The 18,207-nt window shown below is 54.9% G+C and overlaps 1 protein-coding gene across 7 annotated transcripts in view; it reads left to right on the top strand.

Moving 5' to 3' along the window:
• Nucleotides 1–16,888, top strand: part of NLRC5 (NLR family CARD domain containing 5) — a 66,971-nt gene extending 50,083 nt beyond the window's left edge. For 6 of the 7 annotated variants that reach the window (XM_045533668.1, XM_045533672.1, XM_045533669.1 and 3 more), the window contains 17 exons: nt 1,899–1,985; nt 2,920–3,000; nt 3,754–3,837; nt 4,096–4,188; nt 5,959–6,042; nt 6,423–6,506; nt 9,150–9,233; nt 10,728–10,811; nt 11,188–11,271; nt 11,605–11,688; nt 11,813–11,890; nt 12,618–12,701; nt 12,787–12,858; nt 13,131–13,214; nt 14,476–14,559; nt 14,834–14,917; nt 15,776–16,888. In XM_045533668.1, the coding sequence (XP_045389624.1) occupies nt 1,899–1,985; nt 2,920–3,000; nt 3,754–3,837; nt 4,096–4,188; nt 5,959–6,042; nt 6,423–6,506; nt 9,150–9,233; nt 10,728–10,811; nt 11,188–11,271; nt 11,605–11,688; nt 11,813–11,890; nt 12,618–12,701; nt 12,787–12,858; nt 13,131–13,214; nt 14,476–14,559; nt 14,834–14,917; nt 15,776–15,878 (1,438 nt within the window). In that variant the 3' untranslated portion in view covers nt 15,879–16,888. Of the gene's footprint in view, nt 1–1,898; nt 1,986–2,919; nt 3,006–3,753; nt 3,838–4,095; nt 4,189–5,958; nt 6,043–6,422; nt 6,507–9,149; nt 9,234–10,727; nt 10,812–11,187; nt 11,272–11,604; nt 11,689–11,812; nt 11,891–12,617; nt 12,702–12,786; nt 12,859–13,130; nt 13,215–14,475; nt 14,560–14,833; nt 14,918–15,775 lie in introns of those variants that run through there. The other variant, XM_045533673.1, reaches the window with a different exon arrangement.
• Nucleotides 16,889–18,207: the final 1,319 nt, after the last annotated feature.

Here is an 18,207-nt window from a genome sequence, read left to right as displayed (position 1 = left end):
GTTCACCATGTTAATTTTAAAACATTCAGAATAAAAACATAAGCAAAAGGTAGAGGGAATAGTTTTTAAAAACCCCTATTGCTATGACCTGAGTTTGACAATTGTTCGTATTTGTCCATATTTGCTTTCATGTTTTAGTTTTGGTGCTGAAGTGTTTTAAAGTAAATTATCGATCTTATAAAATATCACTCCTAAATATTTTACTACAAATCTCTGCAAAATAAGGACATTTCCTACATAATCACAGTTCAGTTAGGACACCTGAGCAACTCAGTGGCCATCCTTAGCGTCGGGTGTTGCCTGGTCAGATGTAAAATTTCCCCGCTGTCCCCCAGATAGGGCAGCTGGCTTGTTGGGTCCAGGATCCAGACGGGGTCCACATTTGCATGGGGTGGTGACAGTCTCATGATTCTTCTCATCTGAGTCACCCCCCAGCGTCTTCTCCCATGTCCCTGTCAGTTGACAAAACCAGCCACCCACCACGCAGTCGACTGTCCCCTTTCTGACTCTGTCTGGTTGCTGCCTCGTGATGTCAGGGAGTTTCTTCCTCTAACCTCTGACTTTCCTATGAACTGGAAGTTGGAGCGACAGACTCAATGACATTCAGTTTACATATTTGTGCCCAGACAAACTTACTTCACAGACAGTGCTGGGCACTTCTCCCTGCAGCCTACAATGATGCACATGAGACCCGGTTGTTCCCCAAAATCACTTTTTAAAAAATTGTGATCCTTATACACATAAAATTTACCATTTTAATCATTTTTTTAAGAGTTGGAGTCTCGCTCTGTCATCTAGGCCGGAGTGCAGCTGCACAATCATAGCTCACTGCAGCCTTCAACTCCTGGACTCAAGCAGTCCTCCTGCCTCAGCCTCCCGAGGAGCTAGGATGACAGGCGCGTGCCTCCGCACCCAGCTATTTTTTTGTTTTGTGTAGAGACAGGGTCTTGCTATGTTGCCCAGGCTGGTCTCAAACTCCTGGGCTCAAGCGATCCTCCTGCCTCAGCCTCCCAAAGTGCTGGGATTACAGGCATGAGCCACCGCACCTGGCCCATCTTAATCATTTTTTAAGTGTACAGTTCAGTAGTGTTGGGTACATTCACGTTTTTACACAACTAATCTCCAGAACTCTTTTCAGCTTCTAAAACGGAATCTCTGTCCCCAGGAAAGAACAAAACCCTGTTTCCCCTCCCCCCGAGTCATGCCAAGCACCCTTCTGCTTTCTGTCTCTATGAGTTTGACTACTCTAGATACTTTATATAAGTGTAATCACGCAGTATTTGTCTTTTTGTGACTGGCTTATTTCACTTAGCATAATGTCCTCGATGTTCACCCATGTCATAGCATGTGTCAGATGTCCTACCTTTTGAAGGCTGAGTAACTTTCCATGGCGTGGCTAGACCACGTTGTCATCTACTCGCCAGGGTTGCTGCCACCTTGTGGCTATTGTGAATAATGCTTCTATGAACACGGGTGTGCAAATATCTTTTTGAGTCCCCGCTTTTAATTATTTTGGTTATAGCTCCAGAATTGCTAGATCACCCAAAATAACATTTTAAAATAAAACTTTCCTTAGTCTAAAAATAATACAAACTCGTTGTAGAAATTTGTAGAAAATCCAGAACATAAACTAGAAAATAGTGCTTTAGAAAAATTCAACATAGCTTTAAAAATAACATTTTCTGCTTTGATCGTTGCAATAATTGTTGGAATAAGAGCGATGTTAATTTCCTTTCTTATGCTTATGCCTAGCTGTATAATTTTTATAGTTTTGAAATAAGCACAAAAACAAAAAGCGTCTAGGCCCCCTTTGGCACTCCTCCCCTCCCCGCCCCCAAGTGTGCCAATTGGCTGCTGCTAACCCAGGGGGGCCCTACCTGTGTCCCTTTCTGTGACAGGGTGGAAGAGCCGTGGGTGGGCAGAGCCAGGGTGCTGGCCCTGCTAGAAGTCTGCACCCAGGCCTCGGGCAACATCACTGAAATAAGGTGAGTCCAGGGAGGAGGAGTTCTTGGGATTCTTCTTCTTTTCATGACATTGGGACCTTCCCTCCTCTTGTCCTGTGGGGTAATTGCTGTGTCGCCAGTGAGGTCTCTGTGTCCCCAAGATGGCAGGAGTTCCTGGGGCATACTTGTGGTGCTACACGTTTGCTAGGACCTGCGCGGTAGTCAAGCCGCAGTGTCAGAGCAAAGCTTCCCCAGGGTCGAGATGAAGGGCTGCTGGGTCCAGGCAGCCGTGGCCGGGAGCCCAACACTGGTTGCTGGGAAGTGGCCCCTGGATGCAGTAACACACTTCATGGCTCTGCGACCAGAGATGACAGGATGACGTGGAGTAGCTAAGAGCAAAGGCTTCGGCATCCCACTCCCCTAGTTCAGATCCCAGCTCAGCCACTCTGTCCTGGACCCCCTGCTGCTCTAAGCAAGGGGCGTAATCACACCCCTCATGAGAGCAGGTAAAGACGCTGTCACCTGCTGCTTCCTCTCCTCCGGGAGTGACCAAGGAGATACTTGGGGGCCTTTAACATTCCCCTGAGCCCTCTCCCCGTAACCACCCCCATTAACATAACACTCAAGTAAAGGCAGAACTCAGGGTGCAAATCCAGCCTCCAGACACACCCCCACCTCTTCCACCACCCTGTGGCCTTGATCCCGTCCCTCCGGAAACCTTGGTGCTCTCCTTGGACCTCTCTGGTGGCTTTTTGTCGTGTTCTGAAAAGCCTCCTCGACTTACTAACTTACAGTTGTTGCAAAGGCACCACTTTGAGTGTATGTGACTCAGGGAAGCAACTGCTCTGCCATCCTAAGCTGGTCCCTGGAGGGCAGGAGGGGACCCAGGCCAAGGGTCTGGGAGTCAGAGGCCAGGTGGCCCCGGTGCCAGGGACAGCCACCTGGGGCCTCACGCCGGCTGCCCCTCCCTCCTCAGCATCTCCGGGACCCAGCAGCAGCTCTGCGTCCAGCTGGGATTTCCTCACCAGGAAGAGAACCCGGAGGCTGTAGCCCTCAGGTGGGACCAGCGCCTGGGGCTTCGGGAGCAGTCGGCCTTGGGAGGGGCGTGGCTGCTTCTCGCCTGTATTCCTCATGCCCAGGCCTTTGATGTCCAAAGTCTTTGCTTGACCTGTGAGGTGTGGCCCAGCCACTCAGTCTGCATTCCAGCCCCGCCCCACCCCTGTTCTCAGCTCCTCTCATCCCCACTGGCTTTTAGTTCCCTGAACACCGCCTTGCTGTCTTTGACCTCAGGACCTTTGCACAGGGTGTTCCCTCTGCCCAGAATGTTCTCTTCTCACCCACCCTCTTCCTCCTTCTTCACCTGGCTAACTCATCCTCATCCTCCAGGTCTCAGCTTAAACGCCACCACCTCAGGGAGGCCCCCTAAACCCCATGACTTAGATGCTCCTGTCTCACAGATGCCTGGACAGAGTACCCCTCATCCATACAGCACAGTTTGGGAAATTAAATTGCCACCTCTTTTGAGCAAATGCAGCCCTCCAGGTATACATCCTGGGGAATAGAGCATGATCTCAGCCCCAGCTCACCTCCTTGGCTGGGTGCCCTTGTGCAGTGAACAGCCTGCACAGCCATACCGGCTGCCCCATTGGGACCCCGTCCTTCCTGGGACATCTCATAATTGAATAGCAAATGACGGGACTTTGATCAGCATTTATTTTCCCCTACACCATAAGCTGCCTGCAGGCAGGGACTGAATTGCCCATGCCGGAGCAGGTGTTCAGAAACTGGCCCCCTCCCTGTCTCCCTCCAGGTTGGCTCACTGTGACCTTGGGACCCACCACAGCCTTCTTGCCAGGCAGCTGACGGAGACGTGTGCCAGGCTGCGGCAGCTCAGGTCAGCGCCCGGAAACACCTGGGACCCTGAGTTCCCGGGTTGACCCCAGCCCCCACTCCAGGCCACGTGTGACCCTGGCATTGGCATTTCCCTGTGCGGGAGAGAATCACGTTTGGCCAGTGAGGGGAGAGCCCAGGGTGGCAACGAGGAGCTCTTGGGGGGGGTCCTTTCCCCACCCTTGGCTGCCCCATCTGTATGTGACAACCCCTGAGCTGTGTCCAGTCTGAAATTTTCTGGAATGTACTTGGTCCCTTTCAGCTTGTCCCAGGTCAGCCTCTGTGATGACGATGATGCCAGCGTCCTGCTGCTGCGAAGCCTCCTGCTGTCCCTCTCTGAGCTGAAGAAATTCCGGTACGCTGCCCCCTGCAGCCCCGCCCCGCCCCGACACGGCCCCTTAGCCCCCCGCCCGGGCTCAGAGGACCCTGTGTCCCACCCTGTGGACAAGAACCACAGGTCGCCCTGAGGTGATGATAGGGGTGCACAGTGACAGACATGACTTAGTAACACTGAGCCACATGGCAAGAAAGTTATTCCCTTTTCAATGCTCTTTCTTTGTTTTAATAATTGCCAACTAATAAAAAAGCTACAAGAAGACTGAGAAGAACTTCTATGTACCATTTGCCCAAATTCACCCTTTGTCAATATTTTTCACATTTGCTCGTTTCCTCCCTCCCTCCTTCTTCCCCCCTCCCCTCTCTCCTCTCCGTTTCTGAACCATTTAAAGGTTAAGTTGCATCATCATGCCCCTTTGCCCCTTAATATTTTAGTGAATTTCCTAAAAATAAGGACATTCTCTTCCATAACCCAGTCAAATTATAAAACTCAGGATATTTAACAGTGATACACTACTGGGATCTAAACCACAGTTTATACTCCAGTTTTACCAGTTGTCGCAATAATGTTTATTGCACTTTGTTCCCAGTCTTGGGTCTACTCCAGGATCACACACCGCATTTAGCGCCATCCGTCTTTAGTCTCCTTCAGCCTGGAACGCTTCCTCAGCCCTTCTTTGTCCTGCACGCCGTTGTCTCGGACATGTACGGGCCAGTTGTTTTACAAAATTTCCTTCAACCTGGGCTTGCTGATGTTTCCTAGTGCTTAGATGTGGCACCTGCATTTGGGGCAGGAATGTCACACAAGCGACACTGTGTTCTCAGCACCTCGCAGCAGGGGCACATGCTGTCTCTGTGTCCTCTTGCTGGTCATGTTAACTGTGATCGCCTGTAAAGGTGGTAGCTGCCAGGCTCCTTCACTTGCAAAGTTACTGCTCTTCCCTTTGTAACGAATATGTATGGTGTGGGGAGATACTTCGACTACGGAAGTACCCTGTTCTTCCCCCAACTTTCACCCACAAGTTCTAGCATCCATCCATAATTCTCACCTGAATCAACTGTCAGCATGATGGTGGCAGAAGGGAGTTTTCCCAACTTTCAGTTTTCTTTCTTCTTTTTTTCTGAGACAGAGTCTCACTCCGTCACCCCAGCTAGAGTGCAGTGGCATCATAGCTCACAGCAACCTCAAACTCCTGGGCTCAAGCGATCCTCCTGCCTCAGCCTCCTGGGTAGCTGGGACTACAGGTGCCTGCGGCCACGCCCAGCTAATTTTTTCTATTTTTGATAGAGACTGGGTCTCGCTCTTGCTCAGGCTGGTCTCCAACTCCTGAGCTCAAGCGATCCTCCCTCCTCGGCCTCCCAGAGTGCCAGGATTACAGGAGTGAGCCACCTCGCCTGGCCCTTCAGTTTTCTTTCAATCCAACTGATTACCTCAAGAAGAAACTCTCTGGGACTCACAGGTCTCTCCAGTACTTCTTTAAGGATGCAGAGCTTGTGGTATACACAGTAGCGAGCTAGACTTTACAATGATACTAAGATACGGCATAAGTTGTGAAGTTGCTACCTGAATGACTGTGGTTTAGGGAATACTCAGCTAGCCCACGCTCTTGCCTGCAAGCTCTGTCTTGGCTTCATGAGTCCACGGTGGAAGAGATTTATGCAGGGAAGGCCCTCACCCACTGTCCCCGGGAACCACATCCTGCCCCACACCCTTGCCCTCTGCCACGAGCATTCAGAGCTCTGAAGACCCAGGACTTCTGCCTGACCTGTTGCCCTTTGACCCCCCCAGGCTGACCTCCAGCTGTGTGAACACCAAGGGCCTCACCCACCTGGCCTCGGGTCTGAGCCGCTGCCACCACCTGGAGGAGCTGGAGTGAGTCGCAGGGCGGAAGGGTCTGGGAAGGGACGGCCCAGCTGAGGGCAGGGGGGGGGGGAGAAGACAGCCGGGCCTTAGGTGCAGTGGACAGTGGGGGCTCAGCGGGTGACCTCTCTCCCCGACGAAGGCCAGCAGTTCCGGGTGTTGCCCAGGAATGGCTGAGCACTGTGTCCTTGGTCTCAACCCCACCTGTGGGACTCCAGAGCCTGACCCCTGGGGCGGGGCATGATGCCCCGGGGCGGCTGGACCGCAAGTAGGAGCTGCAGACCCGGCGGCAGCATCCCGGGCACTGGGGAGGTGGGGGAGGGACTTTCACAGCTCAGCTCCAGGGCCCGAGCAGACTCATCTAACCCTCACCCCACGCTTGGTCCCCCCAGCTTGTCTAACAATCAGTTCTTCGAGGAGGGCACCAAGGCGCTGCTGCAGGCCCTCGAGGGGAAGCGCAGTCTGAAGACGCTCGAGTAAGTGGTGGTGGTGGTTAATGGGGAAGGGGGTGAGTGGTGGTGGTTGATGGGGAACTGGGGTGAGTGAGTGGTGGTTGATGGGGAAGGGGAGTGAGTGAGTGGTGGTCGTGGTTCGTGGGGAAGGGGGTGAGTGGAGGTGGTTAATGGGGAAGGGGAAGTGAGTGAGTGGAGGTGGTTGATGGGGAAGGGGAAGTGAGTGAGTGGAGGTGGTTGATGGGGAAGGGGAGTGAGTGAGTGGAGGTGGTTAATGGGGAAGGGGAAGTGAGTGAGTGGAGGTGGTTAATGGGGAAGGCGGGTGAGTGAGTGGCGGTGGTGGTTGATGTGGTGGGGGCAGCGGGGAGCATGCCTAGGCGTCTATGCATCTCTTGTGAACACAAACTATCAAGTCTCTGGATGGACCCAGCTGAGCTTTATGTCCTCCCAAGAACTGTTATTTCCTCACTGGGCTCTGAGCACCGTCAAGAGGCTTGGTCACAGGAAACAGAATGCATAACTCAAACCAATCCAAGACAGAAATGTATTGGCTTATGTCATGGAAAATTGCAAGGCAGCTGACTTCAGGCATGGCTGGATCCAGGGGTCATATATTCGTCAGGTTTCTCACTCGCTCGTGCCTTCTCTGTCCACCGTGGCGTCTTTACCAGGCAGGCTGTCCCTGCAGCTGCAGGCCTACTTTCTACCTGCTCATTGGAGAGGAAGCACCATTCTCCCTGTGTATGCCACAGAAGGCCCTAGATCGAGTCCCACCGGACTTGCATGGGTCACGTGCCCACCCCATCATCTGGACTTAGGGGTGGTATTTCAGGGTGCTACTAACAGAAGAAGGGGAAGTAAACTCTGGGCAGAAGGAACCCAAAGATGTCCACTGCCATTTGTCTACAGTTGTTTCCTTAGTAACTGGCAACTCTTACTCTCCCCTGTAATTTGAAGGCACCAAATTCTTAGAAATGCCTGAAACAGCCTCAGTCTAAAAGACAGGTTCCCATCCTGCAGAGGTTCCTTTTTAAACAGTACCTAGATAGAAAATTGAACAGGATGTTTTCTGCTTCTAATCTCTAAGTTTTTCTGATGACCAAAAATACACACTGGCTATAAAAAGTTCCGTCATTGTAGAAATATGTTGACAATGAACATGAAATCCCCCGGAGATGACACCCCCTGGGACAACTGTGAACGAAAAGTTTGTGAATTTTTCTCCAGAGCCTTTTGACTTTTTGCCTCTTAGCAATAAAATTCTTCCACTTTGGCCCTGTTTGCTTGTCCTGGGAGAGGGTCAGGTGGGGGGAGGGGTGGGGTTGAACTTTGACCACGGGGCCCTGCTGTCCTCCCACCAATCTGGGTTTTTGCCTGAGCCCTCCATGTGCCTGCACCTCTGCTTAGCCATTTGGAAACTTTTATTTGGGTGCTTGGAGGCCCAGTGGGGTCACTCATTGGCTCATTCATACATTCAACAAATACGTATTGACCTGGGCGCCTGGTCCAGGGCGAGTTGCCGGTGGTACCGTGGAGGACAGGACAGATAGATCCGTACCCCCGAAGCACTCCCGGTCTGGTGGGGGCCTTGCCTTTTCTTCTGATTTCCCAGGTACCTCTTCCTGCTCCTTAGCTCTTGCTGCCTCAGTTTACCCTCCCTACAAAGTGAGCATAATGGTATCTTGTCTGTCTGAAGGAAGGGGATGGCTCCTCGGTGCCCAGAGGCCTCTTCCAGTTTCAGATCTGTCATTTCCAAGTGTCTCCTCCTACAGGAAATTCCCCTCAAATCCAGCCAGCTGGTTCCAGCTGTCTGCCTGTGACGGATTAGGTAGGGCGTGGACCCTGCGTGGAAACCTCACTGCCTGGGTTCTCCTGTTGACAGAATAACCCGCTGTCCTAGTTCGCCTGTGGCTGTCCCAGTTTTAGCACCAAAAGTCCAGCGTCCAGATAACCCTTCAGTTCCGGGCCACCCAGGACAGTTAATTGTCCCTTGGTTCCACCTCTCAATGTGTGAGCTTGTGCAAGTCCCTTAACCTCTCTGTGCTCTGGTCTCCTCATCTCCGGGGATAAGAGCTGTCCCTACCTCCTAGGGTTGTTGTGAGATTAAATGAGATAATGCATGTTAAGTTCTTTCAACAGAGCCTGGCACACAGTTCGTGCTCTGAGGGGGCCTTGAGCAGCGTGCTCCCCTGGTAACACATGGTTGCAGCCCAGGACCAGGACTCCTCCAGCCCTGGGTCCTGTTGCTGAAGCTGCCACTTTCTGTGTGTGACCTTGAGCAAGTTCTCTAACTCTCCGAGCCTCTGTTCCTCATCTGTAAAAGAGGGATGATAACAGACCCACCTTCCCAGATGGCCCCAAGCCCTGTGTGTTGGCTAAATATCTGATCGCCGTTATTACTGATCAGCAATCTGAGTCCAGTGTGATTCAGAACACAGAACTTCTTTCTGCCTGGCCTCGATAATTCATGCAGAGATACAGCGTTTGAATCTCCCAGTGCAGTTTGTTCTGTATAATTTTTATACCATGTGGATGTGAGTGGCTCTCTTGAGGTCCCTGGGCATGCTAAGCACAGAGGCCTCAGACCCCCAGACTGGACAGGGCCTCAGTCTGCACCTGGGACCCCACCCCAGTGATGCCACCTTCATCTGGCCTCCTTTCCTGCAGCCTCAGTCATCTGCCGCTGGGCGGCTCCGCCCTGGCCATGCTCACCCAAGGACTAAGCCACATGACCCTCCTGCAGAGGCTCCGGTGAGTGAGCCAGTGACCCCACGGGAACGAGTGGGCGGGCACGCCTGGCCCTGTGGGAACCACCGCCCAGGGAGCACCGGGGACACCTCCCTGGGGACCTCCACGGCCCCCTCCCCCCCACAGCCCCATGCCTTCCCAGGTCAGTGCCCCTTGCTTTTGCCTTCCTTCTAATGCCACCAGCTTCCTCCTGGTTACAAAAGTGAACTGAAGGGCTTAGGCCCAAATCCTAGAACAATCCTTTATGTGTACACAATTCACCCTGGGTTCTTGTTAAAATGCTAATTCTGATCCCACAGGTCTAGAATTCTGCCAAGATTTTGCTTTTTTTATTTTTATTTTTTATTTTTTTGAAACGAGGTCTCACTATGTTGCCCAGGCTGGAAAGCAGTGGCTATTCACAGGCATGATCGTGGCTCACTGTAGCCTCAAACTCCTGGCCTCAAGGGATCCTCCGGCCTCAGCCTCCCAAGTAGCTGGGACCATAGGCCTGAGCCACCAGGCCCGGATTCTGCATTTCTAACAAGTTCCCACGTGATACCAGTTCTGGGGGCCACAGACCACACTTTCAGTCGTGACGGTCTAGACTCAGATCTAGTGGCGTTCATACAATCCCTCTGTGATTTCACTCTCTGCCCACTAGGATAAACACACATCACACTTGCTTTTAATGTGATTTTCAAAATATGAAACATTGTGACTAAGGACAAACCCCAGCAGTGGTGAGGTTTATTTTTAACGTGCTTTATTTTTATCCAAGTCCCCACCACCACGCACCCCTCCCCGCCTCTGGCCGAGTAGAGTGGGGAGGAAGTGAGGTTAGAGAGTTTGGGAAGCCATATCACGTAGCACGATTGCACCCAGAATTAATTTACGGAAAGGCGGTTCACTAAAATTTAATTTGCAGAACAAAAGAAAGCAAAAACAACCCTCAGATAAGTTCTTAGTGAGGGGCTAAGACGGACCGTTTGCCTCTGTTGTTTTGTTTTGTTTTGTTTTTCCCACTCACTGAGGCTGGGCAAGGTTAGGCGCAGAAAAGACAGTCACCTGGTTAAGGAGGAGACTGCCATTTGCACAAACGAGAACCCGATATGCCCCGGAGAACTGATTTGCCCGAGTCGTGGAACCCAAGTGAACTTGGCATTCAGTGGGGCTGGCCTGCAGTTCCCTGACGCGGAGGCCGAGGCAAGACCTGGCAAAGCCAAAAACTGTAGCGACTGCTCCCAGGCCAGGGGCTCTGGGTGTCACCTCCACCCAGCCTGCAAGTCACTGCGAGTCACTGTCGTGCACAGCTCAGCCCTGGGCCTCAGTTTTCCCACCTGGACACTGGGGACAGTCTTCCCACCCTGCTCACCACTGCCCCAGCCCCAGAAGTTTTGTGACTGGCACACGAGTTCCTGGTGTGTAAAGGCTTTGCAAACTGTAGAGTTCTTAGCACAGCTCCTGCAAAGACCTCTAAGCTCCTAAAGCCTCTTGGCCTGTTTGCTGCTTTTCCAGACTGAGCAGGAACAGCATCGGTGATCTCGGTTGCTGCCACCTTTCTGAGGCTCTCAGAACCGCTACCAGCTTAGAGGAGCTGGGGTGAGTTGCCTGTCCTTCCCCCAGACCCAAGACAACTTTGGCAGGGAGGGACGGCCAACGCAAGAGGCCACTTGAGCACACTCATGACTTCTTAGTCATCCACTTCCCCTCTGTGTAACCAACCCCAGGCCTAGGACCTTGGGAGACCCAAAGATAGGATATAGGAGTGTCCACTGCAGCAAGAGGGATTTGGGTCAGACAACAGGGAGAACATCTAAACAAAAGCCAAGAGTTAGGAGCCCTCACCCAACATGGGGTGATGGGGTTCTCACGGTGTGAGCTGAAGCCCTTCTTGGGACTTCAGCCCCTCTTCTGCCTGGGGGGGTGTGGACAAGGGGAGATGGTGCAAGGCTGAGGAAGCTGTTCTCTCCCCAAGATTGAGCCACAACCAGATTGGAGATGCTGGTGCCCAGCACTTAGCTGCCATCCTGCCGGGACTGCCTGAGCTCAGGAAGATAGAGTGAGTGGCCAGCCCTACTGAGAGGGGCCCGCAGGGGTCACACCATCGTCCTGGGAGACACCGGCCCCTGGCTCAGGCCAGTGTTGTAAAATCTCCCCCGCCCCAACCTCAGTGTCCAGGCGGTGGGGCTGGGTGACCTCCTGGCTCTGACTCTGGGACCTAAAGCCACCCAGTCCCTGCTCTTCTCTGGGTCTTTCTGCCCCACCCGGCTGGGAAGGAACATGGTGGGGGGTTGTCTCTGAAGCCCCCTGCAGCAGGGGTGGCAGCCCCCACAGATGCACTGGGTGGGGCCGAGGGGGCGTCAGGGGAACCGATGGCTGTGTCGTCCCGCAGCCTCTCAGCGAATGACATCGGCCCCGCCGGGGGAGTGCAGTTGGCGAAGTCGCTCACTCTTTGCAGGCACCTGGAGGAGCTGATGTAAGTGTCTGCCCTCTGTATCCCCCCAGGCCCACCTGGCCCTGCCCCTCCCCCAGTGGGCACAGGGCAGCGCGGGGGCCCAGCGGCCGGCCGGTGCTCAGTGCTCCTTCCTCTCCTCTTCCAGGCTTGGCCGCAATGCCCTGGGGGATCCCACGGCCCTGGGGCTGGCTCAGGAGCTGCCCCAGCACCTGAGGGTCCTGCAGTGAGTGGCTCCTGCCCACAGTGCATGCGAGGCTGGCGGGGGCGGGGGGGGTGTCCCCTGGGAGCAGCGGGCGTCAAGGCTGAGCTGCCCTGCCCGAGGGCAAGCTGTGGCAGGTCCTGGGGCTGGCCGCCCCTCTCCTGCCTGCACCCCCCGACCTCTGACATCCAGAGCAGGGAAAGCAGGGGCCCAAGCTAGTCCTGGCTCTGCCACCACCCCTCTGCGTCCTTGGCCAAACCCCTGCCCCTTCGGAGCCTCAGTTTCCTCATCTGCAAAAGAAATATGACGATCCCTGCTCAGCCTGCCCCGTGAGCCAGTCTCTGAGGGCGAATGAGAAATGCCAGCAAAGGGCTCCGTGGAGAAAGCACCAAGCAGCACGTGCTCGGCACTCCACAGTTTAAGTCCGTGGCCTCATTTGAGCCTCACGGCGGCCCCGTGGGGCCAGGAGTTTTACGTGCTCCGTTTTCCGGGCAAGGGAAGGCGGCCAGGGCAGGTGTGGACGGCTCACCTCACTAACACACGAAGGAGCCGGGCGCTGAACTTGGGATCTCAGACCCCAAAGCCAGGCCCATGCTGCCCACCCAGGCTGTGTGCACGGGGAGGGGGCTCAGGGTGGCAGTCACCCAGAGACCGTCCGAGATCTGGTGCTGCAGCCCGAGACAGGGCTGGGGGCTGCTCTGGAAAGGACCCCAGCCCCCCAGGCTCCCCTCACCCCTTCCCCGTTCCCCAGCCTGCCGTCCTGCCATCTGGGCCCGGAGGGGGCACTGAGCCTGGGCCAGGCCCTGGACGGATGCCCACACCTGGAAGAGATCAGGTACGTGGGGCTGCCCGGCCGGGCCAGGGGACAGGCCAGCCAGGGTGTGAGGGTTCCCCTCACAGCTATCTCCCCTGTCCTGCAGCTTGGCAGAGAACAGCCTGGCCGAGGGGGTCCCACATTTCTGCAAGGGGCTCCCGCTGCTCAGACAGATGGAGTAAGTCACCTCCCCTGGCTGGCTGGGGACCTGCGGCTGGCGGGGGGGGGGGGGGGAGCAGCCCTTCTCTGGCTGAGCCTGACACCTGGGGAGGCCTTGGAAGAAGCCTCAGGGGTGGTGTTGGGGCCGGTCAAGAAAGGGGCGCTACTCCCAGCCTCTGCCCCAGGGCCTGGCCGCTCTGCTCCCTTCTGCTCTGACGGTGGGAGAAGGGGACCTGCTGGAGGTGCCCCGGACTCAGACACCCCCAATCTGATCCCCTTCTGCATCCGCAGCCTGGTTTCCTGTAAGATTGACAACCAGACGGCCAAGCTCCTTGCTGCCAGCTTCCTGCTCTGCCCGGCCCTGGAAGTGATCTTGTAAGTGACTGCAAGCGCCCTGAGCTGAGAAAAGCAGGTGTCTGGCAGGGTGGGGGCAGGGCAGGGGGGGTGCCCAGCCTGCCGTGTGGCCTGGAGCTGCTCCCTTCCTCTCTGGCCAGTCCTCCCGTCTGTAAATGGGGAAGGTTGTTCTTGCTCAGACCTCTTCTCCAAGACTTTTGAACACTTGAGCTGCCAGTTAGCTTCTCCTGCCTGTTTCCCATCTGCGGAGAGCTGGGAGGGGAGGTGGGACAGACGGTCTCTAAAGGAGCTTTGTCCCTGACCGTCCCTTTGGGAGGCAGCCGGACAGACACCTTGCCTGGCTTAGGAAGCCTCCGCCCGTGAACCTCTGTTGGTGTGGAGAGGGGCTGAAGCCCGCAGGCGCCCCCACCCTGGACTGCCTGCTGGCTGTGCCCGGCTCCCTCTTAGCAACCAGCATCCCTAAGACTTGGGGACCCTTGGCGCCGCGCCATGGGCAAACCAGACTCCAGGACTAGCCTGGGACCCGAACTATGGAATAGAAGAAAATGCTGTTTCCCAAAGTACAGGACACAAATGATCACAGGATTTCAGTTTGCATCCTAAAGGTTCTAACCCTTCAAGAGAAAGTCTCACGTGGGTGCTAGCCCATCGTTAACACCGGACCCTGGTGGTTCTCCCCTTTGTAACCAGCAGGGGCAGGCCACGGACCCAGCACCTTAGGAAGGACGTAGGTTCCAGATAGAAGTTGATACTGTCGTTTGCACTGTATTTATCCTTGTCACTACCCTCTATTTTGGGTCGTTAGCACAGGTTTTCCATTAGTAATAGTGGTAAATGTTTCCTTTTAAGATTAATTTCTTACAGTAAGAAAAAGGCGGGGGAGGGCCAATTAAAAACCGTGACACACAGTAATATGGGAGGTGCGTGGCTGTGGCACAAGTCACGATGGAGGCACGGGCATGGTGGGAGTTAGGATCATGACAAGTATCTGTGAGCCACGGGCTCTGACGGCCAGCCCAAGCCTGGAACCCTCGGGACGGCCGCGCCCAGGCTGTTCTGGGTTCCTTAGCGCAGGACTGGGGTGGGGGTGGGGGTGGGGAGTGGGGAGGAAGGATCCATGTGCACCCTGACGTCTTCAGGGGAGGGTGCACAGCACCCGATCAGGTGGCCTCTCTTGCAATCCCCCCACCATTGACCCCCAGCCCGACCCACCCACTGCCCTGTCTCCACCCCTCGACCTCCCTGCTGTCTTGCCGCTGACCTTGGGACCCCTCCCCTGCAGGCTGTCCTGGAACCTCCTCGGGGATGAGGCAGCTGCTGAGCTGGCCCGGGTTCTGCCGCAGATGGGCCGGCTGAAGAGAGTGGAGTATGAGGAGCACATCCAGGGGGGCAAGGGAGGCCGGGAGGGCTGAAGGGGACCCAAGTCTTGGGGAAAGCAAGAAGGCCACGGGGTCAGTCCCCTGCCTCCCAGAAAGTCCCTCCTTGAGTTGCACACTCTGGGTTCTAGCTTCAGCCTTCACACTGCACCTGCCACAAGCCCCCTGTGTCTGTGGGTCCCTGAGAAGGTGGTGTGGGGAGACCCCTCACCGAGTCTCATGCCTGTCTTTCCCTCTCCCCTTCCCCTGCTGCCCACCGGAAAGCCTGGAGAAGAATCAGATCACAGCGCGTGGAGCCTGGCTCCTGGTTGAAGGGCTGGCCCAGGGGTCTGGCATCCAAGTCATCCGGTAAGAGGCTTACAGGGGCTGGGATGGTCGATGGGAGGCCACACCAGCTCTCAAATCTAAGAGGACTCCCTGTAGGAGGAAGCAGGGCCTGGGTTGGGGATTATCAAAGGAGATTTAGACCACTCCACCAAGAATTTGACAGCAAGCAGACCTGGATCAAATCCCATCTCTGCTATTTGCAAATTATATAGCTTTGTATTGCCAATTGTATAACTTAATTTGTGTTATAAAACTCAACCTCTCTGAACCTCAATTTTCTCATCTATAAAATGAGGATATTGATAGTGTCTACCTCAGAGAGTTGTTGTGAGACTAAATGAGCATATAAACACTGAGCCCAACACCTGGCACATAGTAAGCACTTAAAATGGTAGCTGTAATTAGAGCGACCACATACAGTTGTTTAGGTTGTGCACTGTACAAGGGCATTGCCTCCTAAGGACACCACTCACATCATACACACATTAGATTTCTAGTGGATGGTAGTAAACTATCTTGTTCTACCAAAATCAGTACCTTACGACAATTTCAGACAGATGGAAGTAAAGTAGCTTGAAGAAGGGGGAGCCTTTTCCTTATTTACACAAATGTGCCATACAAGCATGGCCCTGGCTGGGATCACTGGCTCTCGGGAAGAAGAGAGCTCTCTCCTGCATGGGGGAAGTCAGGAGGTGGGTGTGGGGGACACTGTCCCCCCAGGGCAGCCATGCGGGCCTAATACCTGCCTCTGCTGGCTACCTCTGGGCACAGCTCTTCCCTTTCTGGGCCTGGTCACCTAGTGTGTAGACGGGACAAGGGGCGGGGACAAGAGGATGGATGAGCAGCTCCCAGTGCTCAGTGCCTGTCTCTGCCCCGCAGCCTCTGGAATAACCCCATTCCAGCCGACGTGGCCCAGTGTCTGCGGAGCCAGGAGCCACGGCTGGACTTTGCCTTCTTTGACAAGGCCCCTCAGAATACTTGACGGCCCCTCGAGACCTTCGGAATCCAGCCAAGTGACGCCAACTTCACCCACCGGGACAGAGGGATCAGGAGAGCCTCCGCTGGGTGCCCAGGAGGGAGGGGCGTGTTGGTCGTGCTGCAGTCCTCAGGGAGGACTTTTTGGGGACCGAGAGCCTGGTCTGGCCAAGGGAGTACTCCGCATCCCATGTGACATGTGTGACCAGTTGGGGACACGTGGCACCATGAGGGTGCCATGACAATACATGACACGTAAGGTTATACGCAGCAGTATGACCTTTTGACATATGGCATTACCTGAAACACGCAGTTTGGCACATGTGGTCAAAAGCTGGGTCTCAGCACTGCAAGTGGTAGGAGGCATGATTGGTGAGCCATATATGACACATGACAAATGTCCATGTCACATGACGTGTGGCTGGCTGGCTGACCTCAGGCTGGCTCAAGATCTAATTTATTACTTTTTAAACCAATATGTATTTATAGACTGCATCTCCGGCTTGGCTGGGCCGGGGAAAGTGTTCTGCTCCGAGCTGGGAGGGAAGAGTAGCCAAGCACTGACCGGCTAGCGGCCCGAGGGCCAGGGCCGGGGAACAACCTGGGGACTCAGCCATAAGGTCCCCTCCTGCTTCAAGCCTCCGTTTCCCATCTGTAAACTGGATTATCTGTCTCCCCCTTAAATAATGGCTTGCAAGGACTCTGGGCCCAGGTCTAGGTAGATCCAGCCTGACCTTGGGAGTGACGGGCCCAGTGTATCCTGTGTAAGGGACAAAGCCGGGTCTGACGGGGGGAGTGTGCACTGCTAAGACAGTTAGTCACATCCACTGGATCCAGCTACTACCTCAGCAGGGTGCACGTGAGCCCCACGAGCTCCACATGCCATTCAGTGTTCCTGTTACTTCCAAGGAGGACCAAGGGTGGCCCTGCTATACTCCAAGCCTGCAGTCCCCAACCCCCAGGCCATGGCCCAGCACCCATCCGTGGCCTGTTAGGGAAAGGGCCGCGCATCTCTGCCTGAGCTCTGCACCACACCCCCCCCACCCCATCCCCAGTCCGTGGAAAAGTTGTCTTCCATGACACCAGTCCCTGGTGCCAAAAATTTTGGGGACCACTGCCTAAGCCAAGTTTGATTAATAAATGTTGGTCTTCCACTTCTAGCCTGAGTCTGATGTTTCCTGCTACCCCACTGAGGTCGGGAGTGGTTCACCCCCAGCCCCGGGGCGGGGGGGACTGGAGAACAGAGCAGACAACAGACAGGTATGCTGAGAGGAGCACTGGCCAGGGAGTCAGGAGACATGGGTTCAAGTTCAGACCCTGTCTCTAGATAGTCACATGATCCTGGGCAAGTTACCTCCTCTCCCCAGACCTCACCTGCTATACAAGCGTGTTAGAGAAGCTCAGACGGAGAGTATCATAGAAGCTCAGGATGTTAGAAAACAGGTGATATTTGGCTTGCGTAAAATTTAAACTCTTTTCTAAATTAATTGTCAATATTTCAAATTGGGAAGTTTTACATAAAAATCCAGACCCTGGTTTCTTTTCAGTGCGAGTCCAGCATTCCCACTCAAGAGTAATAATCTGCTGGAGCCATGTGACTGTGCCCTTTAGATGGGCCACATGTCCCCCCATTTGCTGCCCTCCCCACCATCCCCCATCTTCACACCCCGACCCCACTCTCTGTGGCTTCCCTGGTCCTTGCGGAAGCTGGCAGACCTCTGGCCGAGAGGGTTTAACGTGGCTCTGGAAGTCAGACAGGCATGGAGCAGAGTGTGCCTTAACCCCTTGCGAGCTGTCTTTGGGGGCAGTAACTGCGCGTGGGTTAGTGACACCCCCACACGCGCCCCCCAGGACTGTTGCAGAGGTCAGGGAAGCAAGGTGTGCAAAGACCCTGGCACAAAGATGTAAAGACTGGTCGCATGCTAGTTCCCTTCCCTTTTTAGGGTAGGATATCATGTGACGGGGAGAGGTGCCTGCAATGACAGATGAGCACCCTCTCATGCCAGCGGGTAGAGCAAGTTCACCGTAGCCGGAGCCTCCTGCTCCGTTGTGGACAGACGGGCCCGGAGGGTGCAGTTACGGCTGAGCACCACTGGAGGGCGGGCTGGCCCACTGGCGAGTCCTGGGCTACCTCCTGCAGCGCCGGACCCAGAAGGAACTAGGAACTTGGCAGGTGATGCTCACGGCTCGTCCCCCCTGGCCTGGGAGCCTGGGGTATCCCAGCCTGCTGGTGGCTCACCCAGAGGACTTGGCCCTGACCTTTGCCGCCCTCCACATTGTTCCCGGCCCCCCGCCAAGCATGAGGAGAAAGTCCTCCGGCGGCGTGCCAGGCACCC

The sequence above is a fragment of the Lemur catta genome, chromosome 20 (assembly GCF_020740605.2).
Source record: "Lemur catta isolate mLemCat1 chromosome 20, mLemCat1.pri, whole genome shotgun sequence".
NCBI lineage: Eukaryota > Metazoa > Chordata > Mammalia > Primates > Lemuridae > Lemur > Lemur catta.
Note: the sequence above shows the minus strand (reverse complement) of the source record. Positions and strands in the feature narration are given on the sequence as shown.